We start from the raw sequence: 21,406 nt of genomic DNA, 5'->3' as shown, positions 1-21,406 counted from the left end.
TCTAATTGCTCCAGGGTTGCCGTCAACAATGGATGATCCCTGGCCGTGCCTCCACTCTCTGAGGGTGTCTCAGGGAGAGAGGGAGGGGGGGATATGTAAAAAAACACATTTCTACATGTGTGAAACATGCGTGTGAGTAATGAATCCCTCCTCCTGTTAAAACAGTGTTGGACAAATGAAGAGGGGAGAGAGGGAGGGTGAGTGGAGAGGGAAAGAGGGAAAGAGAGAGAAAGAGGGAGAGAGCGAGAGGGAAGGAAGGAGGGAGGGAGAGTGGAGGGGGAAAGAGAGAGAAAGAGGGAGAGAGAGACAGGGAGGCAGGGAGGGAGAGTGGATGGGATAAGAGAGAGAGAGAGCGAGAGAGAGGGGGGAGGGAGGAAGAGAAAGAAGAAGAGTGGGGGGGAAAGAGAGAGAGAGCGAGAGAGAGAGGGAAGGGGGAAAGAGAGAAAGAGAGAGAAAGAGGGGGAGAGAGAGAGAGGGAGGGAGAGTGGAGAGAGAGAGAGAGAGAGAGAGAGAGAGAGAGAGAGAGAGAGGTGGAGTGGAGGGGGAAAGAGAGGGAAGAAGAGTTAAGGGGGAAAGAGAGAAAGAGAGAGGGAGAGCCTTCCCTGTAGCTCAGTTGGTAGAGCATGGTGTTTGCAACATCAGGGTTGTGGGTTCGATTCCCACGGGGGGCAAGCAAAAAAAATGTATGAAATGTATGCATTCACTACTGTAAGTCGCTCTGGATAAGAGCGTCTGCTAAATGACTAAAATGTAAATGTCAAAATGAGAGTGGAGAGGGAGAAAGACACAGAGAGGGAGGAAGAGGGAGAGACAGAGGCAGGTCGTGTTAAGACAAGTGAGGTGTGAAGAAGAAAGGTGTAAATTGTTCTTTTCTGGGAGAAATCACATACGGTGTCAACACACAGACACACAGACTCACACAGACACAGCACAAGACAGAAAATATCACAAAACAGCTTCAATGGAGAAAATGTGCCACCCTAGGATTCTGATTAACTGTCGAAGGTTTTGCAGATGTAGATTTTGACCGCTGATTAAGACTAGTACCGCCTGGCCTTTCAGTATATCCGTACCCGTTAACACTAGTACCGCCTGGCCTTTCAGTAAATCAGTACCCGTTAACACTAGTACCGCCTGGCCTTTCAGCATATCAGTACCCGTTAACACTAGTACCGCCTGGCCTTTCAGTATATCAGTACCCGTTAACACTAGTACCGCATGGCCTTTCAGCATATCAGTACCCGTTAACACTAGTACCGCCTGGCCTTTCAGTATATCAGTACCCGTTAACACTAGTACCGCCTGGCCTTTCAGTATATCAGTACCCGTTAACACTAGTACCGCCTGGCCTTTCAGTATATCAGTACCCGTTAACACTAGTACCGCCTGGCCTTTCAGTATATCAGTACCCGTTAACACTAGTACCGCCTGGTCTTTCAGTATATCAGTACCCGTTAACACTAGTACCGCCTGGTCTTTCAGTATATCAGTACCCGTTAACACTAGTACCGCCTGGCCTTTCAGCATATCAGTACCCGTTAACACTAGTACCGCCTGGCCTTTCAGCATATCAGTACCCGCTAGAGAACATTGCCGGTCATCCCTTTTAGTATACACATCAGATGCATATCCACCTGCAAGGTGCGAAAACATGCTTGATAAATACATGCTTTATAAATGCTTGATAAATAAATGCTTGATAAATAAATGCTAAATAAATGCTAAATAGATGCTTGATAAATAAATTATGAATAAATGTTTTATAAATAAATACTAAATCAATGCTTGATAAATAAATGATAAATAAATGCTTGATAAATAAATGATAAATAGATGCTTCATAAATAAATTATGAATAAATGTTTGATAAATAAATGCTTGATAAATAAATGCTTGATAAATAAATGCTTGATAAATAAATGATAAATAGATGCTTCATAAATAAATTATGAATAAATGTTTGATAAATAAATGCTTGATAAATAAATGCTTGATAAATAAATGATAAAAATATCATAAATAAATTCTTGATAAATAAATGATAAATGCTTGATAAATGTTTGATAAATAAATGCTTGACAAATAGTGCATCAACTATTGTAATGAATTAATTGCATGAAGAAATATTTATGGAAATACTGTATATCAATTTAAAAAATGAACGACAATAGTTATTTGTTTAGAGTGAAGGATATGTTTTATATAATTCTACAAAGTCCAAGAAAAAAACGTAAGCCTATTTTAATTTCCCTTAGAACTAAAACATTAGTGTAATCCATTTGATGAACTTTATTTGTACAGTTGATTAGTATCAGAGTTATTGTAATAAATAAAGTCCAGTTACAGCTGCAGTAAAAGGTTATTAACTATCTAATAAATGATATGCAGCTCAGGGCTCCAGCTATGCATTTGGTTTGCTAACTTTCAAGCTAAGTGTCTAGCTTAAAAGATCCAGCTTCCTGATTACAGCAGAGACAATCAACTCCCTCTAGCTTCCTGATTACAGCAGAGACAATCAACCCCCCTCCAGCTTCTTGATTACAGCAGAGACATTCAATCCACTCCAGCTTCCTGATTACAGCAGAGACAATTAACCCCCTCTAGCTTCTTGATTACCTCAGAGACAATCAACCCCCCTCTAGCTTCTTGATTACCTCAGAGACAATCAACCCCCTCTAGCTTCTTGATTACCTCAGAGACAATCAACCCCCCTCTAGCTTCTTGATTACCTCAGAGACAATCAACCCCCTCTAGCTTCTTGATTACCTCAGAGACAATCAACCCCCTCTAGCTTCTTGATTACCTCAGAGACAATCAACCCCCCTCTAGCTTCTTGATTACCTCAGAGACAATCAACCCCCTCTAGCTTCTTGATTACCTCAGAGACAATCAACCCCCTCTAGCTTCTTGATTACCTCAGAGACAATCAACCCCCCTCCAGCTTCTTGATTACAGCAGAGACAATCAACCCCCCTCCAGCTTCTTGATTACAGCAGAGACATTCAATCCACTCTAGCTTCTTGATTACAGCAGAGACAATCAACCCCCTCTAGCTTCTTGATTACAGCAGAGACATTCAATCCACTCTAGCTTCTTGATTACAGCAGAGACAATCAACCCCCTCTAGCTTCTTGATTACCTCAGAGACAATCAACCCCCCTCCAGCTTCTTGATTACAGCAGAGACAATCAACCCCCCTCCAGCTTCTTGATTACAGCAGAGACAATCAACCCCCCTCCAGCTTCTTGATTACAGCAGAGACAATCAACCCCCTCCAGCTTCTTGATTACAGCAGAGACAATCAACCCCCTCTAGCTTCTTGATTACAGCAGAGACAATCAACCCCCTCCAGCTTCTTGATTACAGCAGAGACAATCAACCCCCTCCAGCTTCTTGATTACAGCAGAGACAATCAACCCCCCTCCAGCTTCTTGATTACAGCAGAGACATTCAATCCACTCTAGCTTCTTGATTACAGCAGAGACAATCAACCCCCTCTAGCTTCTTGATTACAGCAGAGACATTCAATCCACTCTAGCTTCTTGATTACAGCAGAGACAATCAACCCCCTCTAGCTTCTTGATTACCTCAGAGACAATCAACCCCCCTCCAGCTTCTTGATTACAGCAGAGACAATCAACCCCCTCTAACTTCTTGATTACAGCAGAGACAATCAACCCCCTCCAGCTTCTTGATTACAGCAGAGACAATCAACCCCCCTCCAGCTTCTTGATTACAGCAGAGACAATCAACCCCCTCCAGCTTCTTGATTACAGCAGAGACAATGAACTCCCTCCTGGTGTGAGTGTGAGTAGCCTTTTGAGATAGTTGTATAACTGTATGAACTGGGTTGTCTGGCCTTGCAATGAAGTTATGTTGGATACGACCCAACCCTGCTATTAACAATGTTAGAATGTGGATACGGCCCAACCCTGCTATTAACAATGTTAGAATGTGGATACGGCCCAACCCTGCTACTGACAATGTTAGAATGTGGATACGGCCCAACCCTGCTATTAACAATGGTAGAATGTGGATACGGCCCAACCCTGCTATTAACAATGTTAGAATGTGGATACGGCCCAACCCTGCTATTAACAATGTTAGAATGTGGATACGGCCCAACCCTGCTACTAACAATGTTAGAATGTGGATACGGCCCAACCCTGCTACTAACAATGTTAGAATGTGGATACGGCCCCACCCTGCTACTAACAATGTTAGAATGTGGATACGGCCCAACCCTGCTACTAACAATGTTAGAATGTGGATACGGCCCAACCCTGCTACTAACAATGGTAGAATGTGGATACGGCCCAACCCTGCTACTAACAATGTTAGAATGTGGATACGGCCCAACCCTGCTACTAACAATGTTAGAATGTGGATACGGCCCAACCCTGCTACTAACAATGTTAGAATGTGGATACGGCCCAACCCTGCTATTAACAATGTTAGAATGTGGATACGGCCCAACCCTGCTATTAACAATGTTAGAATGTGGATACGGCCCAACCCTGCTACTAACAATGTTAGAATGTGGATACGGCCCAACCCTGCTATTAACAATGTTAGAATGTGGATACGGCCCAACCCTGCTACTAACAATGTTAGAATGTGGATACGGCCCCACCCTGCTCCTAACAATGTTAGAATGTAGATACGGCCCAACCCTGCTACTAACAATGTTAGAATGTGGATACGGCCCAACCCTGCTATTAACAATGTTAGAATGTGGATACGGCCCAACCCTGCTACTAACAATGTTAGAATGTGGATACGTCCCAACCCTGCAACTAACAATGTTAGAATGTGGATACGGCCCAACCCTGCTATTAACAATGTTAGAATGTGGATACGTCCCAACCCTGCTACTAACAATGTTAGAATGTGGATATGGCCCAACCCTGCTATTAACAATGTTAGAATGTGGATACGGCCCCACCCTGCTACTAACAATGTTAGAATGTGGATACGTCCCAACCCTGCTACTAACAATGTTAGAATGTGGATACGGCCCAACCCTGCTATTAACAATGTTAGAATGTGGATACGGCCCCACCCTGCTACTAACAATGTTAGAATGTGGATACGTCCCAACCCTGCTACTAACAATGTTAGAATGTGGATACGGCCCAACCCTGCTACTAACAATGTTAGAATGTGGATACGTCCCAACCCTGCTACTAACAATGTTAGAATGTGGATACGGCCCAACCCTGCTATTAACAATGGTAGAATGTGGATACGGCCCAACCCTGCTACTAACAATGTTAGAATGTGGATACGGCCCAACCCTGCTATTAACAATGTTAGAATGTGGATACGGCCCCACCCTGCTACTAACAATGTTAGAATGTGGATACGTCCCAACCCTGCTACTAACAATGTTAGAATGTGGATACGGCCCAACCCTGCAACTAACAATGTTAGAATGTGGATATGGCCCAACCCTGCTATTAACAATGTTAGAATGTGGATACGGCCCCACCCTGCTACTAACAATGTTAGAATGTGGATACGTCCCAACCCTGCTACAAACAATATGTTACTGAATCACATTCAGACCACAAAGTGTTGACCTCTGACTCTTCATTGAGTTATTTTTTTACCTGACTAACATGGTGAATAGAAAATGTGTTTTGACCATTATTTGAGCATTACTAGAACATTGTGGTTTAAGTTAGTAGTGGTACTCACACTCTGTTGCTGGGGATTATCTTGTGACCGTCTCTGTACCAGGTGACCTGCGGTCTCGGGAAGCAGCTGACGGTTGGAGTGTTCAGGACCGCAGCTCGACCAACACTGACCGTACGACGCTGCTCCTCACCAGAAAAGATACCCATGACTAGAGAGATAAAGAGAGAGAGAGAGATAAAGAGAGAGAGAGAGATAAAGAGAGAGAGATAAAGAGAGAGAGATAAAGAGAGATAAAGAGAGATGCAGAGATAGAGAGCAAGAGCGATAGAGAGAGAGATAGAGACTAAAGAGAGAGCGAGAGCGATAGAGATAGAGAGAGATAAAGAGAGAGAGAGATAAAGAGAGAGAGAGATAAAGAGAGAGAGAGATAAAGAGAGAGATGCAGAGAGAGAGATAAAGAGAGATAAAGAGAGAGATAAAGAGAGATGCAGAGATAAAGAGAGAGCGAGAGCGATAGAGAGAGATAGAGATAAAGAGAGATAAATATAAAGAGAGAGAGAAAGAGAGAAAGAGAGAGAGGTGTGTGTGTGTACTTACAGGCGACCTGCAACTCAGATCTCCTCTGTAACAGGGCTCCCATTCTGTTCCTGACCACACACTGATACACCCCAGCATCTGACCTCCTGACCTCTGGGATAACATACCTAGAGAAAGAGAGAGGACTGGGTGAAACACCACAGTGTCATTACCTCTGGGACAACATACCTAGCGAGAGAGAGGACTGGGTGAAGAGAGTGAGTGAGTGAGTGAGTGAGTGAGTGAGTGAGTGAGTGAGTGAGTGAGTGAGTGAGTGAGTGAGTGAGTGAGTGAGTGAGTGAGTGAGTGAGTGAGTGAGTGAGTGAGTGAGTGAGTGAGTGAGTGAGTGAGTGAGTGAGTGAGAGAGAGAGAGAGAGAGAGGGAGAGAGAGGGAGAGAAAGAGAGAGCGAGAGAGAGAGAGAGAAGACAGAGAGAGAAGAGCAAGAGGTATAATCTACAGGAAGAGAGAATTATACTCTACAGTTAGGAGGGAGTTATAGTGTATTGTGTTGTGTTGTGAGGGGAGACAGAGAGAATTATACTCTACAGTTAGGAGGGAGTTATAGTGTATTGTGTTGTGAGAGGAGACAGAGAGAATTATACTCTACAGTTAGGAGGGAGTTATAGTGTATTGTGTTGTGAGGGGAGACAGAGAGAATTAAACTCTACAGTTAGGAGGGAGTTATAGTGTATTGTGTTGTGAGAGGAGACAGAGAGAATTATACTCTACAGTTAGGAGGGAGTTATAGTGTATTGTGTTGTGTTGTGAGGGGAGACAGAGAGAATTATACTCTACAGTTAGGAGGGAGTTATAGTGTATTGTGTTGTGAGGGGAGACAGAGAGAATTAAACTCTACAGTTAGGAGGGAGTTATAGTGTATTGTATTGTGTTGTGAGGGGAGACAGAGAGAATTATACTCTACAGTTAGGAGGGAGTTATAGTGTATTGTGTTGTGAGGGGAGACAGAGAGAATTATACTCTACAGTTAGGAGGGAGTTATAGTGTATTGTGTTGTGAGGGGAGACAGAGAGAATTATACTCTACAGTTAGGAGGGAGTTATAGTGTATTGTGTTGTGTTGTGAGGGGAGACAGAGAGAATTATACTCTACAGTTAGGAGGGAGTTATAGTGTATTGTGTTGTGAGGGGAGACAGAGAGAATTATACTCTACAGTTAGGAGGGAGTTATAGTGTATTGTGTTGTGTTGTGAGGGGAGACAGAGAGAATTATACTCTACAGTTAGGAGGGAGTTATAGTGTAGTTGTGTTGTGAGGGGAGACAGAGAGAATTATACTCTACAGTTAGGAGGGAGTTATAGTGTATTGTGTTGTGAGGGGAGACAGAGAGAATTATACTCTACAGTTAGGAGGGAGTTATAGTGTATTGTGTTGTGAGAGGAGACAGAGAGAATTATACTCTACAGTTAGGAGGGAGTTATAGTGTATTGTATTGTGAGAGGAGACAGAGAGAATTATACTCTACAGTTAGGAGGGAGTTATAGTGTATTGTGTTGTGAGGGGAGACAGAGAGAATTATACTCTACAGTTAGGAGGGAGTTATAGTGTATTGTGTTGTGTTGTGAGGGGAGACAGAGAGAATTATACTCTACAGTTAGGAGGGAGTTATAGTGTATTGTGTTGTGAGGGGAGACAGAGAGAATTATACTCTACAGTTAGGAGGGAGTTATAGTGTATTGTATTGTGAGGGGAGACAGAGAGAATTATACTCTACAGTTAGGAGGGAGTTATAGTGTATTGTGTTGTGTTGTGAGGGGAGACAGAGAGAATTATACTCTACAGTTAGGAGGGAGTTATAGTGTATTGTGTTGTGAGGGGAGACAGAGAGAATTATACTCTACAGTTAGGAGGGAGTTATAGTGTATTGTGTTGTGAGGGGAGACAGAGAGAATTATACTCTACAGTTAGGAGGGAGTTATAGTGTATTGTGTTGTGTTGTGAGGGGAGACAGAGAGAATTATACTCTACAGTTAGGAGGGAGTTATAGTGTATTGTGTTGTGTTGTGAGGGGAGACAGAGAGAATTATACTCTACAGTTAGGAGGGAGTTATAGTGTATTGTGTTGTGAGGGGAGACAGAGAGAATTATACTCTACAGTTAGGAGGGAGTTATAGTGTATTGTGTTGTGTTGTGAGGGGAGACAGAGAGAATTATACTCTACAGTTAGGAGGGAGTTATAGTGTATTGTGTTGTGAGGGGAGACAGAGAGAATTATACTCTACAGTTAGGAGGGAGTTATAGTGTATTGTGTTGTGAGGGGAGACAGAGAGAATTATACTCTACAGTTAGGAGGGAGTTATAGTGTATTGTGTTGTGTTGTGAGGGGAGACAGAGAGAATTATACTCTACAGTTAGGAGGGAGTTATAGTGTATTGTGTTGTGAGGGGAGACAGAGAGAATTATACTCTACAGTTAGGAGGGAGTTATAGTGTATTGTGTTGTGAGGGGAGACAGAGAGAATTATACTCTACAGTTAGGAGGGAGTTATAGTGTATTGTGTTGTGAGGGGAGACAGAGAGAATTATACTCTACAGTTAGGAGGGAGTTATAGTGTATGTTTGTGTTGTGAGGGGAGACAGAGAGAATTATACTCTACAGTTAGGAGGGAGTTATAGTGTATTGTGTTGTGTTGTGAGGGGAGACAGAGAGAATTATACTCTACAGTTAGGAGGGAGTTATAGTGTATTGTGTTGTGTTGTGAGGGGAGACAGAGAGAATTATACTCTACAGTTAGGAGGGAGTTATAGTGTATTGTGTTGTGAGGGGAGACAGAGAGAATTATACTCTACAGTTAGGAGGGAGTTATAGTGTATTGTGTTGTGTTGTGAGGGGAGACAGAGAGAATTATACTCTACAGTTAGGAGGGAGTTATAGTGTATTGTGTTGTGAGGGGAGACAGAGAGAATTATACTCTACAGTTAGGAGGGAGTTATAGTGTATTGTGTTGTGTTGTGAGGGGAGACAGAGAGAATTATACTCTACAGTTAGGAGGGAGTTATAGTGTATTGTGTTGTGAGGGGAGACAGAGAGAATTATACTCTACAGTTAGGAGGGAGTTATAGTGTATTGTGTTGTGAGGGGAGACAGAGAGAATTATACTCTACAGTTAGGAGGGAGTTATAGTGTATTGTGTTGTGAGGGGAGACAGAGAGAATTATACTCTACAGTTAGGAGGGAGTTATAGTGTATTGTGTTGTGAGGGGAGACAGAGAGAATTATACTCTACAGTTAGGAGGGAGTTATAGTGTATTGTGTTGTGAGGGGAGACAGAGAGAATTATACTCTACAGTTAGGAGGGAGTTATAGTGTATTTGTGTTGTGAGGGGAGACAGAGAGAATTATACTCTACAGTTAGGAGGGAGTTATAGTGTATTGTGTTGTGAGGGGAGACAGAGAGAATTATACTCTACAGTTAGGAGGGAGTTATAGTGTATTGTGTTGTGAGGGGAGACAGAGAGAATTATACTCTACAGTTAGGAGGGAGTTATAGTGTATTGTGTTGTGTTGTGAGGGGAGACAGAGAGAATTATACTCTACAGTTAGGAGGGAGTTATAGTGTATTGTGTTGTGTTGTGAGGGGAGACAGAGAGAATTATACTCTACAGTTAGGAGGGAGTTATAGTGTATTGTGTTGTGTTGTGAGGGGAGACAGAGAGAATTATACTCTACAGTTAGGAGGGAGTTATAGTGTATTGTGTTGTGTTGTGAGGGGAGACAGAGAGAATTATACTCTACAGTTAGGAGGGAGTTATAGTGTATTGTGTTGTGAGGGGAGACAGAGAGAATTATACTCTACAGTTAGGAGGGAGTTATAGTGTATTGTGTTGTGAGGGGAGACAGAGAGAATTATACTCTACAGTTAGGAGGGAGTTATAGTGTATTGTGTTGTGATTGGAGACAGAGAAATAGAGAGAGAGAAATAGGTGAAAAAGACTGGAATGGTGATGTGTATGACCTTGGAGGAGACAGACATAGAGAGAAAGAGAAGAGAGAAAGAGAAGAGAGGAAGAGAAGAGAGAAAGAGAAGAGAGGAAGAGGAGAGAATGTGTGAACTGTACTCCTAAAGAGGGACAGATGGGGATGCGGAGGTGTGTACGTGTGTGTCTGTGGTGTGTGTGTGTGTGTGTGTGTGTGTGTGTGTGTGTGTGTGTGTGTGTGTGTGTGTGTGTGTGTGTGTGTGTGTGTGTGTCTACTGCCCGATGCCAGGTTGCCCATTAGAGTGGCACTGCCCATTAAAACCCCATTACATCCAACCTGGATGAAACACACACACACACCAACAAACACACACACACACACACACACACACACACACACACACACACACACACCAACAAACACACACAGCCAAACACACACACACACCAACAAACACACACAGCCAAACACACACACACACACACCAACAAACACACACAGCCAAACACACACACACACACACCAACAAACACACACAGCCAAACACACACACACACCAACAAACACACACAGCCAAACACACACACACACCAACAAACACACACAGCCAAACACACACACACACCAACAAACACACACAGCCAAACACACACACACACCAACAAACACACACAGCCAAACACACACACACACCAACAAACACACACAGCCAAACACACACACACACCAACAAACACACACAGCCAAACACATTCACACACACCAACAAACACACACAGCCAAACACACACACACACCAACAAACACACACAGCCAAACACACACACACACCAACAAACACACACAGCCAAACACACACACACACCAACAAACACACACAGCCAAACACACACACACAGCCAAACACACACAGCCAAACACACACAGCCAAACACACACACACACCAACAAACACACACAGCCAAACACACACACACACCAACAAACACACACAGCCAAACACACACACACACCAACAAACACACACAGCCAAACACACACACACACCAACAAACACACACAGCCAAACACACACACACAGCCAAATATTCCAGCCAGCATGTCCTTGTGATGTTGTCAACAACAGACACAGTGATGTATCAGCTTCAGACTGGAGCATCACTGGAGGAACAGCATCTCTACTGACAGTTCATTACAATCATTACACTGCTGTTGAACTGGGCTGTTGTGGCCATACATTGTCAATTCTATCCTACAACTGTCTAACTGTATCCTAACATTGTCTAACTAACTCTATTCTAACATTGTCTAACTATATCATAACATTGTCAAACTAACTCTATCCTAACATTGTCTAACTACCCTATCCTAACATTGTCAAGCTAACTCCATTCTAACATTGTTTAACTAACTCTATCCTAACATTGTCTAACTACCCTATCCTAACATTGTCAAGCTAACTCTATTCTAACATTGTTTAACTAACTCTATCCTAACATTGTCTAACTACCCTATCCTAACATTGTCAAGCTAACTCTATTCTAACATTGTCTAACTAACTCTATTCTAACATTGTCAAACTAACATAGTCATAATATTTTGTAACTAATTCTAACCTAACATTGTCAAACTAACATAGTCATAATATTTTGTAACTAACTCTAACCTAGCATTGTCAAACTAACATAGTCACAATATTGTCAAACTAACTCTATCCTAACATTGTCAAACTAACTCTATTCTAACATTGTCTAACTAACTCTATTCTAACATTGTCTAACTAACTCTATCCTAACATTGTCAAGCTAACTCTATTCTAACATTGTTTAACTAACTCTATCCTAACATTGTCTAACTAACTCTATTCTAACATTGTCAAACTAACATAGTCATAATATTTTGTAACTAATTCTAACCTAACATTGTCAAACTAACATAGTCATAATATTTTGTAACTAACTCTAACCTAGCATTGTCAAACTAACATAGTCACAATATTGTCAAACTAACTCTATCCTAACATTGTCAAACTAACTCTATTCTAACATTGTCTAACTAACTCTATTCTAACATTGTCTAACTAACTCTATCCTAACATTGTCAAGCTAACTCTATTCTAACATTGTTTAACTAACTCTATCCTAACATTGTCAAACTAACTATATTCTAACATTGTCAAACTAACTATATCATAACATTGTCAAACTAACTATATCATAACATTGTCAAACTAACTCTATCTTAACATTGTCTAACTGGGCTGTTGTGACAATATGCCCAAACATTGTCAATTCTATCCTTAAAAACTGTCTAACTTACTATCCTAACATTGTCAAACTAACTCTATTCTAACATTGTCTAACTAACTATATCATAACATTATCAAACTAACTCTATTCTAACATTGTCTAACTAACTATATCATAATATTATCTAACTAACTCTAACCTAACATTGTCAAACTAACAGAGTCATAATATTGTCAAACTAACTCTATTCTAACATTGTCTAACTAACTCTATTCTAACATTGTCAAACTAACATAGTCATAATATTTTGAAACTAATTATAACCTAACATTGTCAAACTAAGTATATCATAATATTATCTAACTAACTCTATTCTAACATTGTCAAACTAACATAGTCATAATATTTTGTAACTAATTCTAACCTAACATTGTCAAACTATGTATATCATAATATTATCTAACTAACTCTATTCTAACATTGTCTAACTAACTATATCATAATATTATCTAACTAACTCTAACCTAACATTGTCAAACTAACGTAGTCATAATATTTTGTAACTAATTCTAACCTAACATTGTAAAACTAACATAGTCATAATATTATCTAACTAACTCTAACCTAACATTGTCAAACTAACATAGTCATAATATTTTGAAACTAACTCTATCCTAAAATGGTCAATCTAAAGCCATCCTTAATTCCCAAATAGGTCCTCTTACATCCCCAAACAGATGTTTTCTAAACATTTCCAACACAATTTGGGCCTTAACTTTGAAAAGTCCTGAAACAGCCGTGACATCATAATACACCCAGCGTCATTGTGTTGTTGTTCTAACGTCCGATACAGAATACCACTTACCATCTCAATCAATACATGGCTACAAACTGCTGGGTCATTCCCCCGCAGAAACAGAGAGAAAGGGTGTGTGTGCATTCTCTTTCCATCTCTCTCTCTCCCCTTTCTCTCTCTTTCTATCTCTCTCTCTCTCTCTCTCTCTCTCTCTCTGTCCCTCTTCCCCCTCTCTCTCTCTCTCTCTCTGTCCCTCTTCCCTCTCCCCTCCCTCTTCTCTCTCTCCATCTCTCTCTCTCTCCATCTCTCTCTCTCTTCATCTCTCTCTCTCTCCATCTCTCTCTCTCTCCATCTCTCTCTCTCTTCATCTCTCTCTCTCTTCATCTCTCTCTCTCTCTCTCTCTCAATCTCTCTATCTCTCTCTCTCTCCATCTCTCTCTCTCTTCATCTCTCTCTCTCTCCATCTCTCTCTCTCCATCTCTCTCTCTCTTCATCTCTCTCTCTCTTCATCTCTCTCTCTCTCTCTCTCTCAATCTCTCTCCATCTCTCTCTCTCTTTGTGTGTATGTTCCATACTCTATGGGTGAGTGATGTAAAAAGCAGTAATGTATCACAGCACGATTGGAGCGAGGGAAGCTTAGTCAACAACACCCAGACATCGTGGTGGTCCTATCGATCCCCCAAACCCTCCTGTAGTGTAAATGAGAGAGGGAAGCTTAGTCAACAACACCCAGACATCGTGGTGGTCCTATCGATCCCCCAAACCCTCCTGTAGTGTAAATGAGAGAGGGAAGCTTAGTCAACAACACCCAGACATCGTGGTGGTCCTATCGATCCCCCAAACCCTCCTGTAGTGTAAATGAGAGAGGGAAGCTTAGTCAACAACACCCAGACATCGTGGTGGTCCTATCGATCCCCCAAACCCTCCTGTAGTGTAAATGAGAGAGGGAAGCTTAGTCAACAACACCCAGACCTCGCTGGAGTTGAAGAGTCAGTCTTTGAGTTTGCAGTGGTGTGTGTCCGTCTGTATGTGTGAGTGCAGGCAGGAGTGTGTCTGGAATTGTGTTTGTCTTAGACTTTGTTCTAGCAGCAGTTATTGCCCTGCATCTGCCTTCTGTCTACCTTCGCCTTTTAACACATTGTCTCGTCTCATGTCAACACTCCATGAGGAAAGAGATAAAAGCTCAGAGTGTGTGAGAGCTGAGACAGACAGGAGAGTGTTCATATATATAGATATTATTATACATCCCACAACACATTATATATAGAGAAATATCTTCATGTATATATTATTATCTGATAGATCATGTTTACCACTCCGGGGAGAGAGGGGAAGACAGGAGGATGACATGGAGAGTACAGGATGAATGCTGACTGCTGATATACACACTACCACAGACATCTGAGTCAATCATGCACATTGACATCAGACAAAAGTTGCTCTCAGGTTTCTCAAGTTAGTAAAATAAAGTATGAAGAAGACATTTACGGGTAGAGAGAGGCATATTATATATACAGTGGGGGAAGAAAGTATTTGATCCCCTGCTGATTTTGTATGTTTGCCCACTGACAAAGAAATGATCAGTCTATAATTTTAATGGTAGGTTTATTTGAACAGTGAGAGACAGAATAACAACAAACAAATCCAGAAAAACGCATGTCAAAAATGTTATAAATTGATTTGCATTTTAATGAGGGAAATAAGTATTTGACCCCCTCTCAATCAGAAAGATTTCTGGCTCCCAGGTGTCTTTTATACAGGTAACAAGCTGAGATTAGGAGCACACTCTTAAAGGGAGTGCTCCTAACTGCAGCTTGTTACCTGTAAAAAAGACACCTGTCCACAGAAGCAATCAATCAATCAGATTCCAAACTCTCCACCATGGCCAAGACCAAAGAGCTCTCCAAGGATGTCAGGGACAAGATTGTAGACCTACACAATGCTGGAATGGGCTACAAGACCATCGCCAAGCAGCTTGGTGAGAAGGTGACAACATTTGATGCGATTATTTGCAAATGGAAGAAACACAAAAGAACTGTCAATCTCCCTCGGCCTGGGGCTCCATGCAAGATCTCACCTCGTGGAGTTGCAATGATCATGAGAACGGTGAGGAATCAGCCCAGAACTACACGGGAGGACCTTGTCAATGATCTCAAGGCAGCTGGGACCATAGTCACCAAGAAAACAATTGGTAACACACTACGCCGTGAAGGACTGCAATCCTGCAGCGCCCGCAAGGTCCCCCTGCTCAAGAAAGCACATATACATGCCCGTTTGAAGTTTGCCAATGAACATCTGAATGATTCAGAGGACAACTGGGTGAAAGTGTTGTGGTCAGATGAGACCAAAATGGAGCTCTTTGGCATCAACTCAACTCGCCGTGTTTGGAGGAGGAGGAATGCTGCCTATGACCCCAAGAACACCATCTCCACCGTTAAACATGGAGGTGGAAACATTATGCTTTGGGGGTGTTTTTCTGCTAAGGGGACAGGACAACTTCACCGCATCAAAGGGACGATGGACGGGGCCATGTACCGTCTAATCTTGGGTGAGAACATCCTTCCCTCAGCCAGGGCATTGAAAATGGGTCGTGGATGGGTATTCCAGCATGACAATGACCCAAAACACACGGCCAAGGCAACAAAGGAGTGGCTCAAGAAGAAGCACATTAAGGTCCTGGAGTGGCCTAGCCAGTCTCCAGACCTTAATCCCATAGAAAATCTGTGGAGGGAGCTGAAGGTTCGAGTTGCCAAACGTCAGCCTCGAAACTTTAATGACTTGGAGAAGAGGAGTGGGACAAAATCTCTCCAGAGATGTGTGCAAACCTGGTGGCCAACTACAAGAAACGTCTGACCTCTGTGATTGCCAACAAGGGTTTTGCCACCAAGTACTAAGTCATGTTTTGCAGAGGGGTCAAATACTTATTTCCCCCATTAAAATGCAAATCATTTTATAACATTTTTGACATGCATTTTTCTGGATTTTTTTGTTGTTATTCTGTCTCTCACTGTTCAAATAAAGCTACCATTAAAATTATAGACTGATCATTTCTTTGTAAGTGGGAAAATGAACAAAATCAGCAGGGGATCAAATACTTTTCCCCCCCACAGTAGGCATATTAAATATAGGTATATTAAATATATAGGTATATTATAGATAGGCATATTAAATATAGGTATATTAAGTATAGGTATATTATGTATAGGCATATTATATATAGGCATATCATATATAGGTATATCATATATAGGTATATCATATATAGGTATATTACATATAGGTATATTATATATAGGTATATTATATATAAGTATATTAAATATATAGGCATATTATATATAGGAATATTATATATAGATATATTATATATAGGCATATTATATATAGGTATATTATCTATAGGTATGTTGTATATGGGCATATTATATATAGGTATATTATATATAAGTATTTTAAATATATAGGCATATTATATATAGGCATATTATACATAGGTACATTAATAGAGAGAGGTATATTATATATAGGTAAATGTATAGAGAAAGGTATATTATATATGGGTATATTAATTAGAGAGAGGTATATTGTATATAGGTATATTAATAGATAGAGGTATATTATATATAGGTACATGTATAGAGAAAGGTATATTATATATAGGTACATTAATAGATAGAGGTATATTATATATAGGTACATCTATAGAGAGAGGTATATTATATATAGGTATATCTATAGAGAGAGGTATATTATATTTAGGTATATTAATATAGAGAGGTATATTATATAAAGGTATATCTATAGAGAGAGGTATATTATATATAGGTATATCTATAGAGAGAGGTATATTATATATAGGTATATCTATAGAGAGAGTTATATTATATATAGGTATATTTCTAGAGAGAGGTATATTATATTTAGGTATATTAATATAGAGAGGTATATTATATAAAGGTATATCTATAGAGAAAGGTATATTATATATAGGTATATCTATAGAGAAAGGTATATTATATATAGGTATATCTATAGAGAGAGGTATATTATATATACGTATATCTATAGAGATAGGTATATTATATATAGGTATATTTATATAGAGAGGTATATTATATATAGGTATATCTATAGAGATAGGTATATTATATATAGGTATATCTATAGGAAGAGGTATATTATATATAGGTATATCTATAGAGATAGGTATATTATATATAGGTATATCTATAGAGATAGGTATATTATATATAGGTATATCTATAGAGAGAGGTATATTATATATAGGTATATCTATAGAGAGAGGTATATTATATATAGGTATATCTATAGGGAGAGGTAGATTATATATAGGTATATCTATAGAGATAGGTATATTATATATAGGTATATCTATAGAGAGAGGTATATTATATATAGGTATATCTATAGAGAGGTATATTATATATAGGTATATCTATAGGGAGAGGTATATTATATATAGGTATATCTATAGAGATAGGTATATTATATAAAGGTATATCTATAGAGAGAGGTATATTATATATAGGTATATCTATAGAGAGAGGTATATTATATATAGGTATATCTATAGAGAGAGGTATATTATATAAAGGTATATCTATAGAGAGAGGTATATTATATAAAGGTATATCTATAGAGAGAGGTATATTATATATAGGTATATCTATAGAGAGAGGTATATTATATATAGGTATATCTATAGAGAGAGGTATATTATATATAGGTATATTTATAGAGATAGGTATATTATATATAGGTATATCTATAGAGATAGGTATATTATATATAGGTATATCTATAGAGATAGGTATATTATATATAGGTATATCTATAGGGAGAGGTATATTATATATAGGTATATCTATAGAGATTGGTATATTATATATAGGTATATCTACATCTATAGTGGAGAGAAGGAGGTAGAGAGGTACAGTATATTATATAAGGTATATTTAAGGTATATTTACGTGTATAGTGGAGAGAAGCAGGTAGAGAGGTACAGTATATTATATAAGGTATATTTAAGGTATATTTACGTGTATAGTGGAGAGAAGTGTGTGATGTCTGTGTTGTTGAGGATCCATCGGTACTGTAGAGGCCAGGAGCCTTCAGCCAGACAGGTCAGTACCAGCCTGTTACCCTCTAGATGGGTCTGGACCTGGCCTGGAGTCACACGGAAATATGGAGCTACATCTGGAGGATGAGAAGAGGGGGGTGGAGGGGAGACGGGAGGAGAGAAGAGGAGAGAATAAATATTTAATTCAGCTTGAATTTAAAATCATTTATAAGTCAAAACATGGACATGAAACAATCTACAGGTTATATGTACAGTGTCTTCAGAAATATTCCCACCCTTTTACCTTTTTCCACATTTTGTTGTGTTAGACCCTAAAATAAAAATGTCTTCATTTAAAAAAAATACCTCGCCCATCTACACACAATATCCCTTAACACTAGAAGTGCTTGGCCTTTCAGCCCGTAACTTCCCACTAGAGAACGTTGAGAACGTTGAGGTCCTCTGAGGCATCAGATGCATATCAACCCACCAGGTGCAGCAAACATAAAGCACCAACGCCTGATAGATAGTGTTGATAGATAGTGCTGATATAGATAGTGCTGATAGATAGTGTTGATAGATAGTGTTGATAGATAGTGTTGATAGTGTTGATAGAGAGTGTTGATAGATAGTGTTGATAGTGTTGATAGATAGTGTTGATAGTGTTGATAGAGAGTGTTGATAGATAGTGCTGATAGATAGTGCTGATAGATAGTGCTGATAGATAGTGTTGATAGATAGTGTTGATAGATAGTGCTGATAGATAGTGTTGATAGTGCTGATAGATAGTGTTGATAGATAGTGTTGATAGATAGTGCTGATAGATAGTGTTGATAGATAGTGCTGATAGATAGTGCTGATAGATAGGGTTGATAGTGTTGATATATAGTGTTGATAAATAGTGTTGATATATAGTGTTGATAGATAGTGCTGATAGATAGTGTTGATAGATAGTGCTGATAGATAGGGTTGATAGTGTTGATATATAGTGTTGATAGATAGTGTTGATAGATAGTGTTGATATATAGTGTTGATAGATAGTGCTGATAGATAGTGCTGATAGATAGGGTTGATAGTGTTGATATATAGTGTTGATAGATAGTGCTGATAGATAGTGTTGATATATAGTGTTGATAGATAGTGCTGATAGATAGTGTTGATAGATAGTGCTGATAGATAGTGCTGATAGATAGTGCTGATAGATAGTGCTGATAGATAGTGTTGATATATAGTGTTGATAGATAGTGCTGATAGATAGTGTTGATAGATAGTGTTGATAGATAGTGCTGATAGATAGTGTTGATAGTGCTGATAGATAGTGTTGATAGATAGTGTTGATATATAGTGTTGATAGATAGTGCTGATAGATAGTGTTGATAGATAGTGCTGATAGATAGGGTTGATAGTGTTGATATATAGTGTTGATAGATAGTGTTGATAGATAGTGTTGATAGATAGTGCTGATAGATAGTGCTGATAGATAGTGCTGATAGATAGGGTTGATAGTGTTGATATATAGTGTTGATATATAGTGTTGATAGATAGTGTTGATAGATAGTGCTGATAGATAGTGTTGATAGATAGTGTTGATAGATAGTGCCGATAGATAGGGTTGATAGATAGTGCTGATAGATAGTGTTGATAGATAGTGCTGATAGATAGTGTTGATAGATAGTGCTGATAGATAGTGTTAATAGATAGTGTTGATATATAGTGTTGATAGATAGTGTTGATAGATAGTGCCGATAGATAGTGTTGATATATAGTGCTGATAGATAGTGTTGATATATAGGGTTGATAGATAGTGCTGATAGATAGGGTTGATAGATAGTGCTGATAGATAGTGGTGATAGATAGTGTTGATAGATAGTGGTGATAGATAGTGGTGATAGATAGTGCTGATAGATAGTGTTGATGGATAGTGCTGATGGATAGTGTTGATAGATAGTGTTGATAGATAGTGCTGATAGATAGTGTTGATATATAGGGTTGATAGATAGTGCTGATAGATAGTGTTGATAGATAGTGCTGATAGATAGTGCTGATAGATAGTGCTGATAGATAGTGTTGATAGATAGTGCTGATAGATAGTGCTGATAGATAGTGCTGATAGATAGTGTTGATAGATAGTGCTGATAGATAGTGTTGATAGATAGTGTTGATAGATAGTGCTGATAGATAGTGTTGATAGATAGTTTTGATATATAGGGTTGATAGTGCTGATAGATAGTGCTGATAGATAGTGCTGATAGATAGTGTTGCTAGATAGTGCTGATAGATAGTGTTGATAGATAGTGCTGATAGATAAAGTATGAATTGCATGGAGAAATAATGGTGAAACATATAACAACAACAGTTATTAGTTTAGAGTCAAGGACATGTTCTGGATAATTCTAGAGGAAAACGTAGGCCTACTGCCTATTTTCAAAAACACTTCCAGCCAATGACACATCAACATTGTAACAGTGTAATAAATACATATATGCTATGGGCAGAATAATCACACATGGACAGAGAGGATATTCTGGGGAAAAAGGGACATTTGGAAATAGAGAGCTGCACCTCTGGAATTTTGACAGTTATTTGACAAAGGAAAATGTCATAGAAACAGTAGAATCTGCTCTTCCAGATACGACAAAGAAATCTAGAAGTTTGTGAAATGTGTTTCGGTAGACCTAGTTTGTGAAATTAGTTTCGGTAGACCTAGTTTGTGAAATTAGTTTAGGTAGACCTAGTTTGTGAAATGAGTTTCGGTAGACCTAGTTTGTGAAATTAGTTTAGGTAGACCTAGTTTGTGAAATGAGTTTCGGTAGACCTAGTTTGTGAAATTAGTTTAGGTAGACCTAGTTTGTGAAATTAGTTTAGGTAGACCTAGTTTGTGAAATTAGTTTCGGTAGACCTAGTTTGTGAAATTAGTTTAGGTAGACCTAGTTTGTGAAATTAGTTTAGGTAGACCTATAGTTTGTGAAATGTGTTTCGGTAGACCTATAGTTTGTGAAATGTGTTTCGGTAGGCCTACAGTTTGTGAAATGTGTTTCGGTAGGCCTACAGTTTGTGAAATGTGTTTCGGTAGGCCTACAGTTTGTGAAATGTGTTTCGGTAGGCCTACAGTTTGTGAAATGTGTTTCG

General features: G+C 39.3%; 1 protein-coding gene across 1 annotated transcript in view; it reads right to left on the bottom strand.

Moving 5' to 3' along the window:
* The window catches only part of LOC106593331 (protein sidekick-1), a 607,750-nt gene that overhangs the window by 378,432 nt on the left and 207,912 nt on the right, over nt 1-21,406 (bottom strand). Inside the window, 3 exon segments of the mRNA XM_045692043.1 lie at nt 5,701-5,848; nt 6,238-6,344; nt 18,258-18,414. Of these exon segments, the coding sequence (XP_045547999.1) occupies nt 5,701-5,848; nt 6,238-6,344; nt 18,258-18,414 (412 nt within the window).

The sequence above is a fragment of the Salmo salar genome, chromosome ssa12, assembly GCF_905237065.1.
Source record: "Salmo salar chromosome ssa12, Ssal_v3.1, whole genome shotgun sequence".
Lineage (NCBI taxonomy): Eukaryota > Metazoa > Chordata > Actinopteri > Salmoniformes > Salmonidae > Salmo > Salmo salar.
Note: the sequence above shows the minus strand (reverse complement) of the source record. Positions and strands in the feature narration are given on the sequence as shown.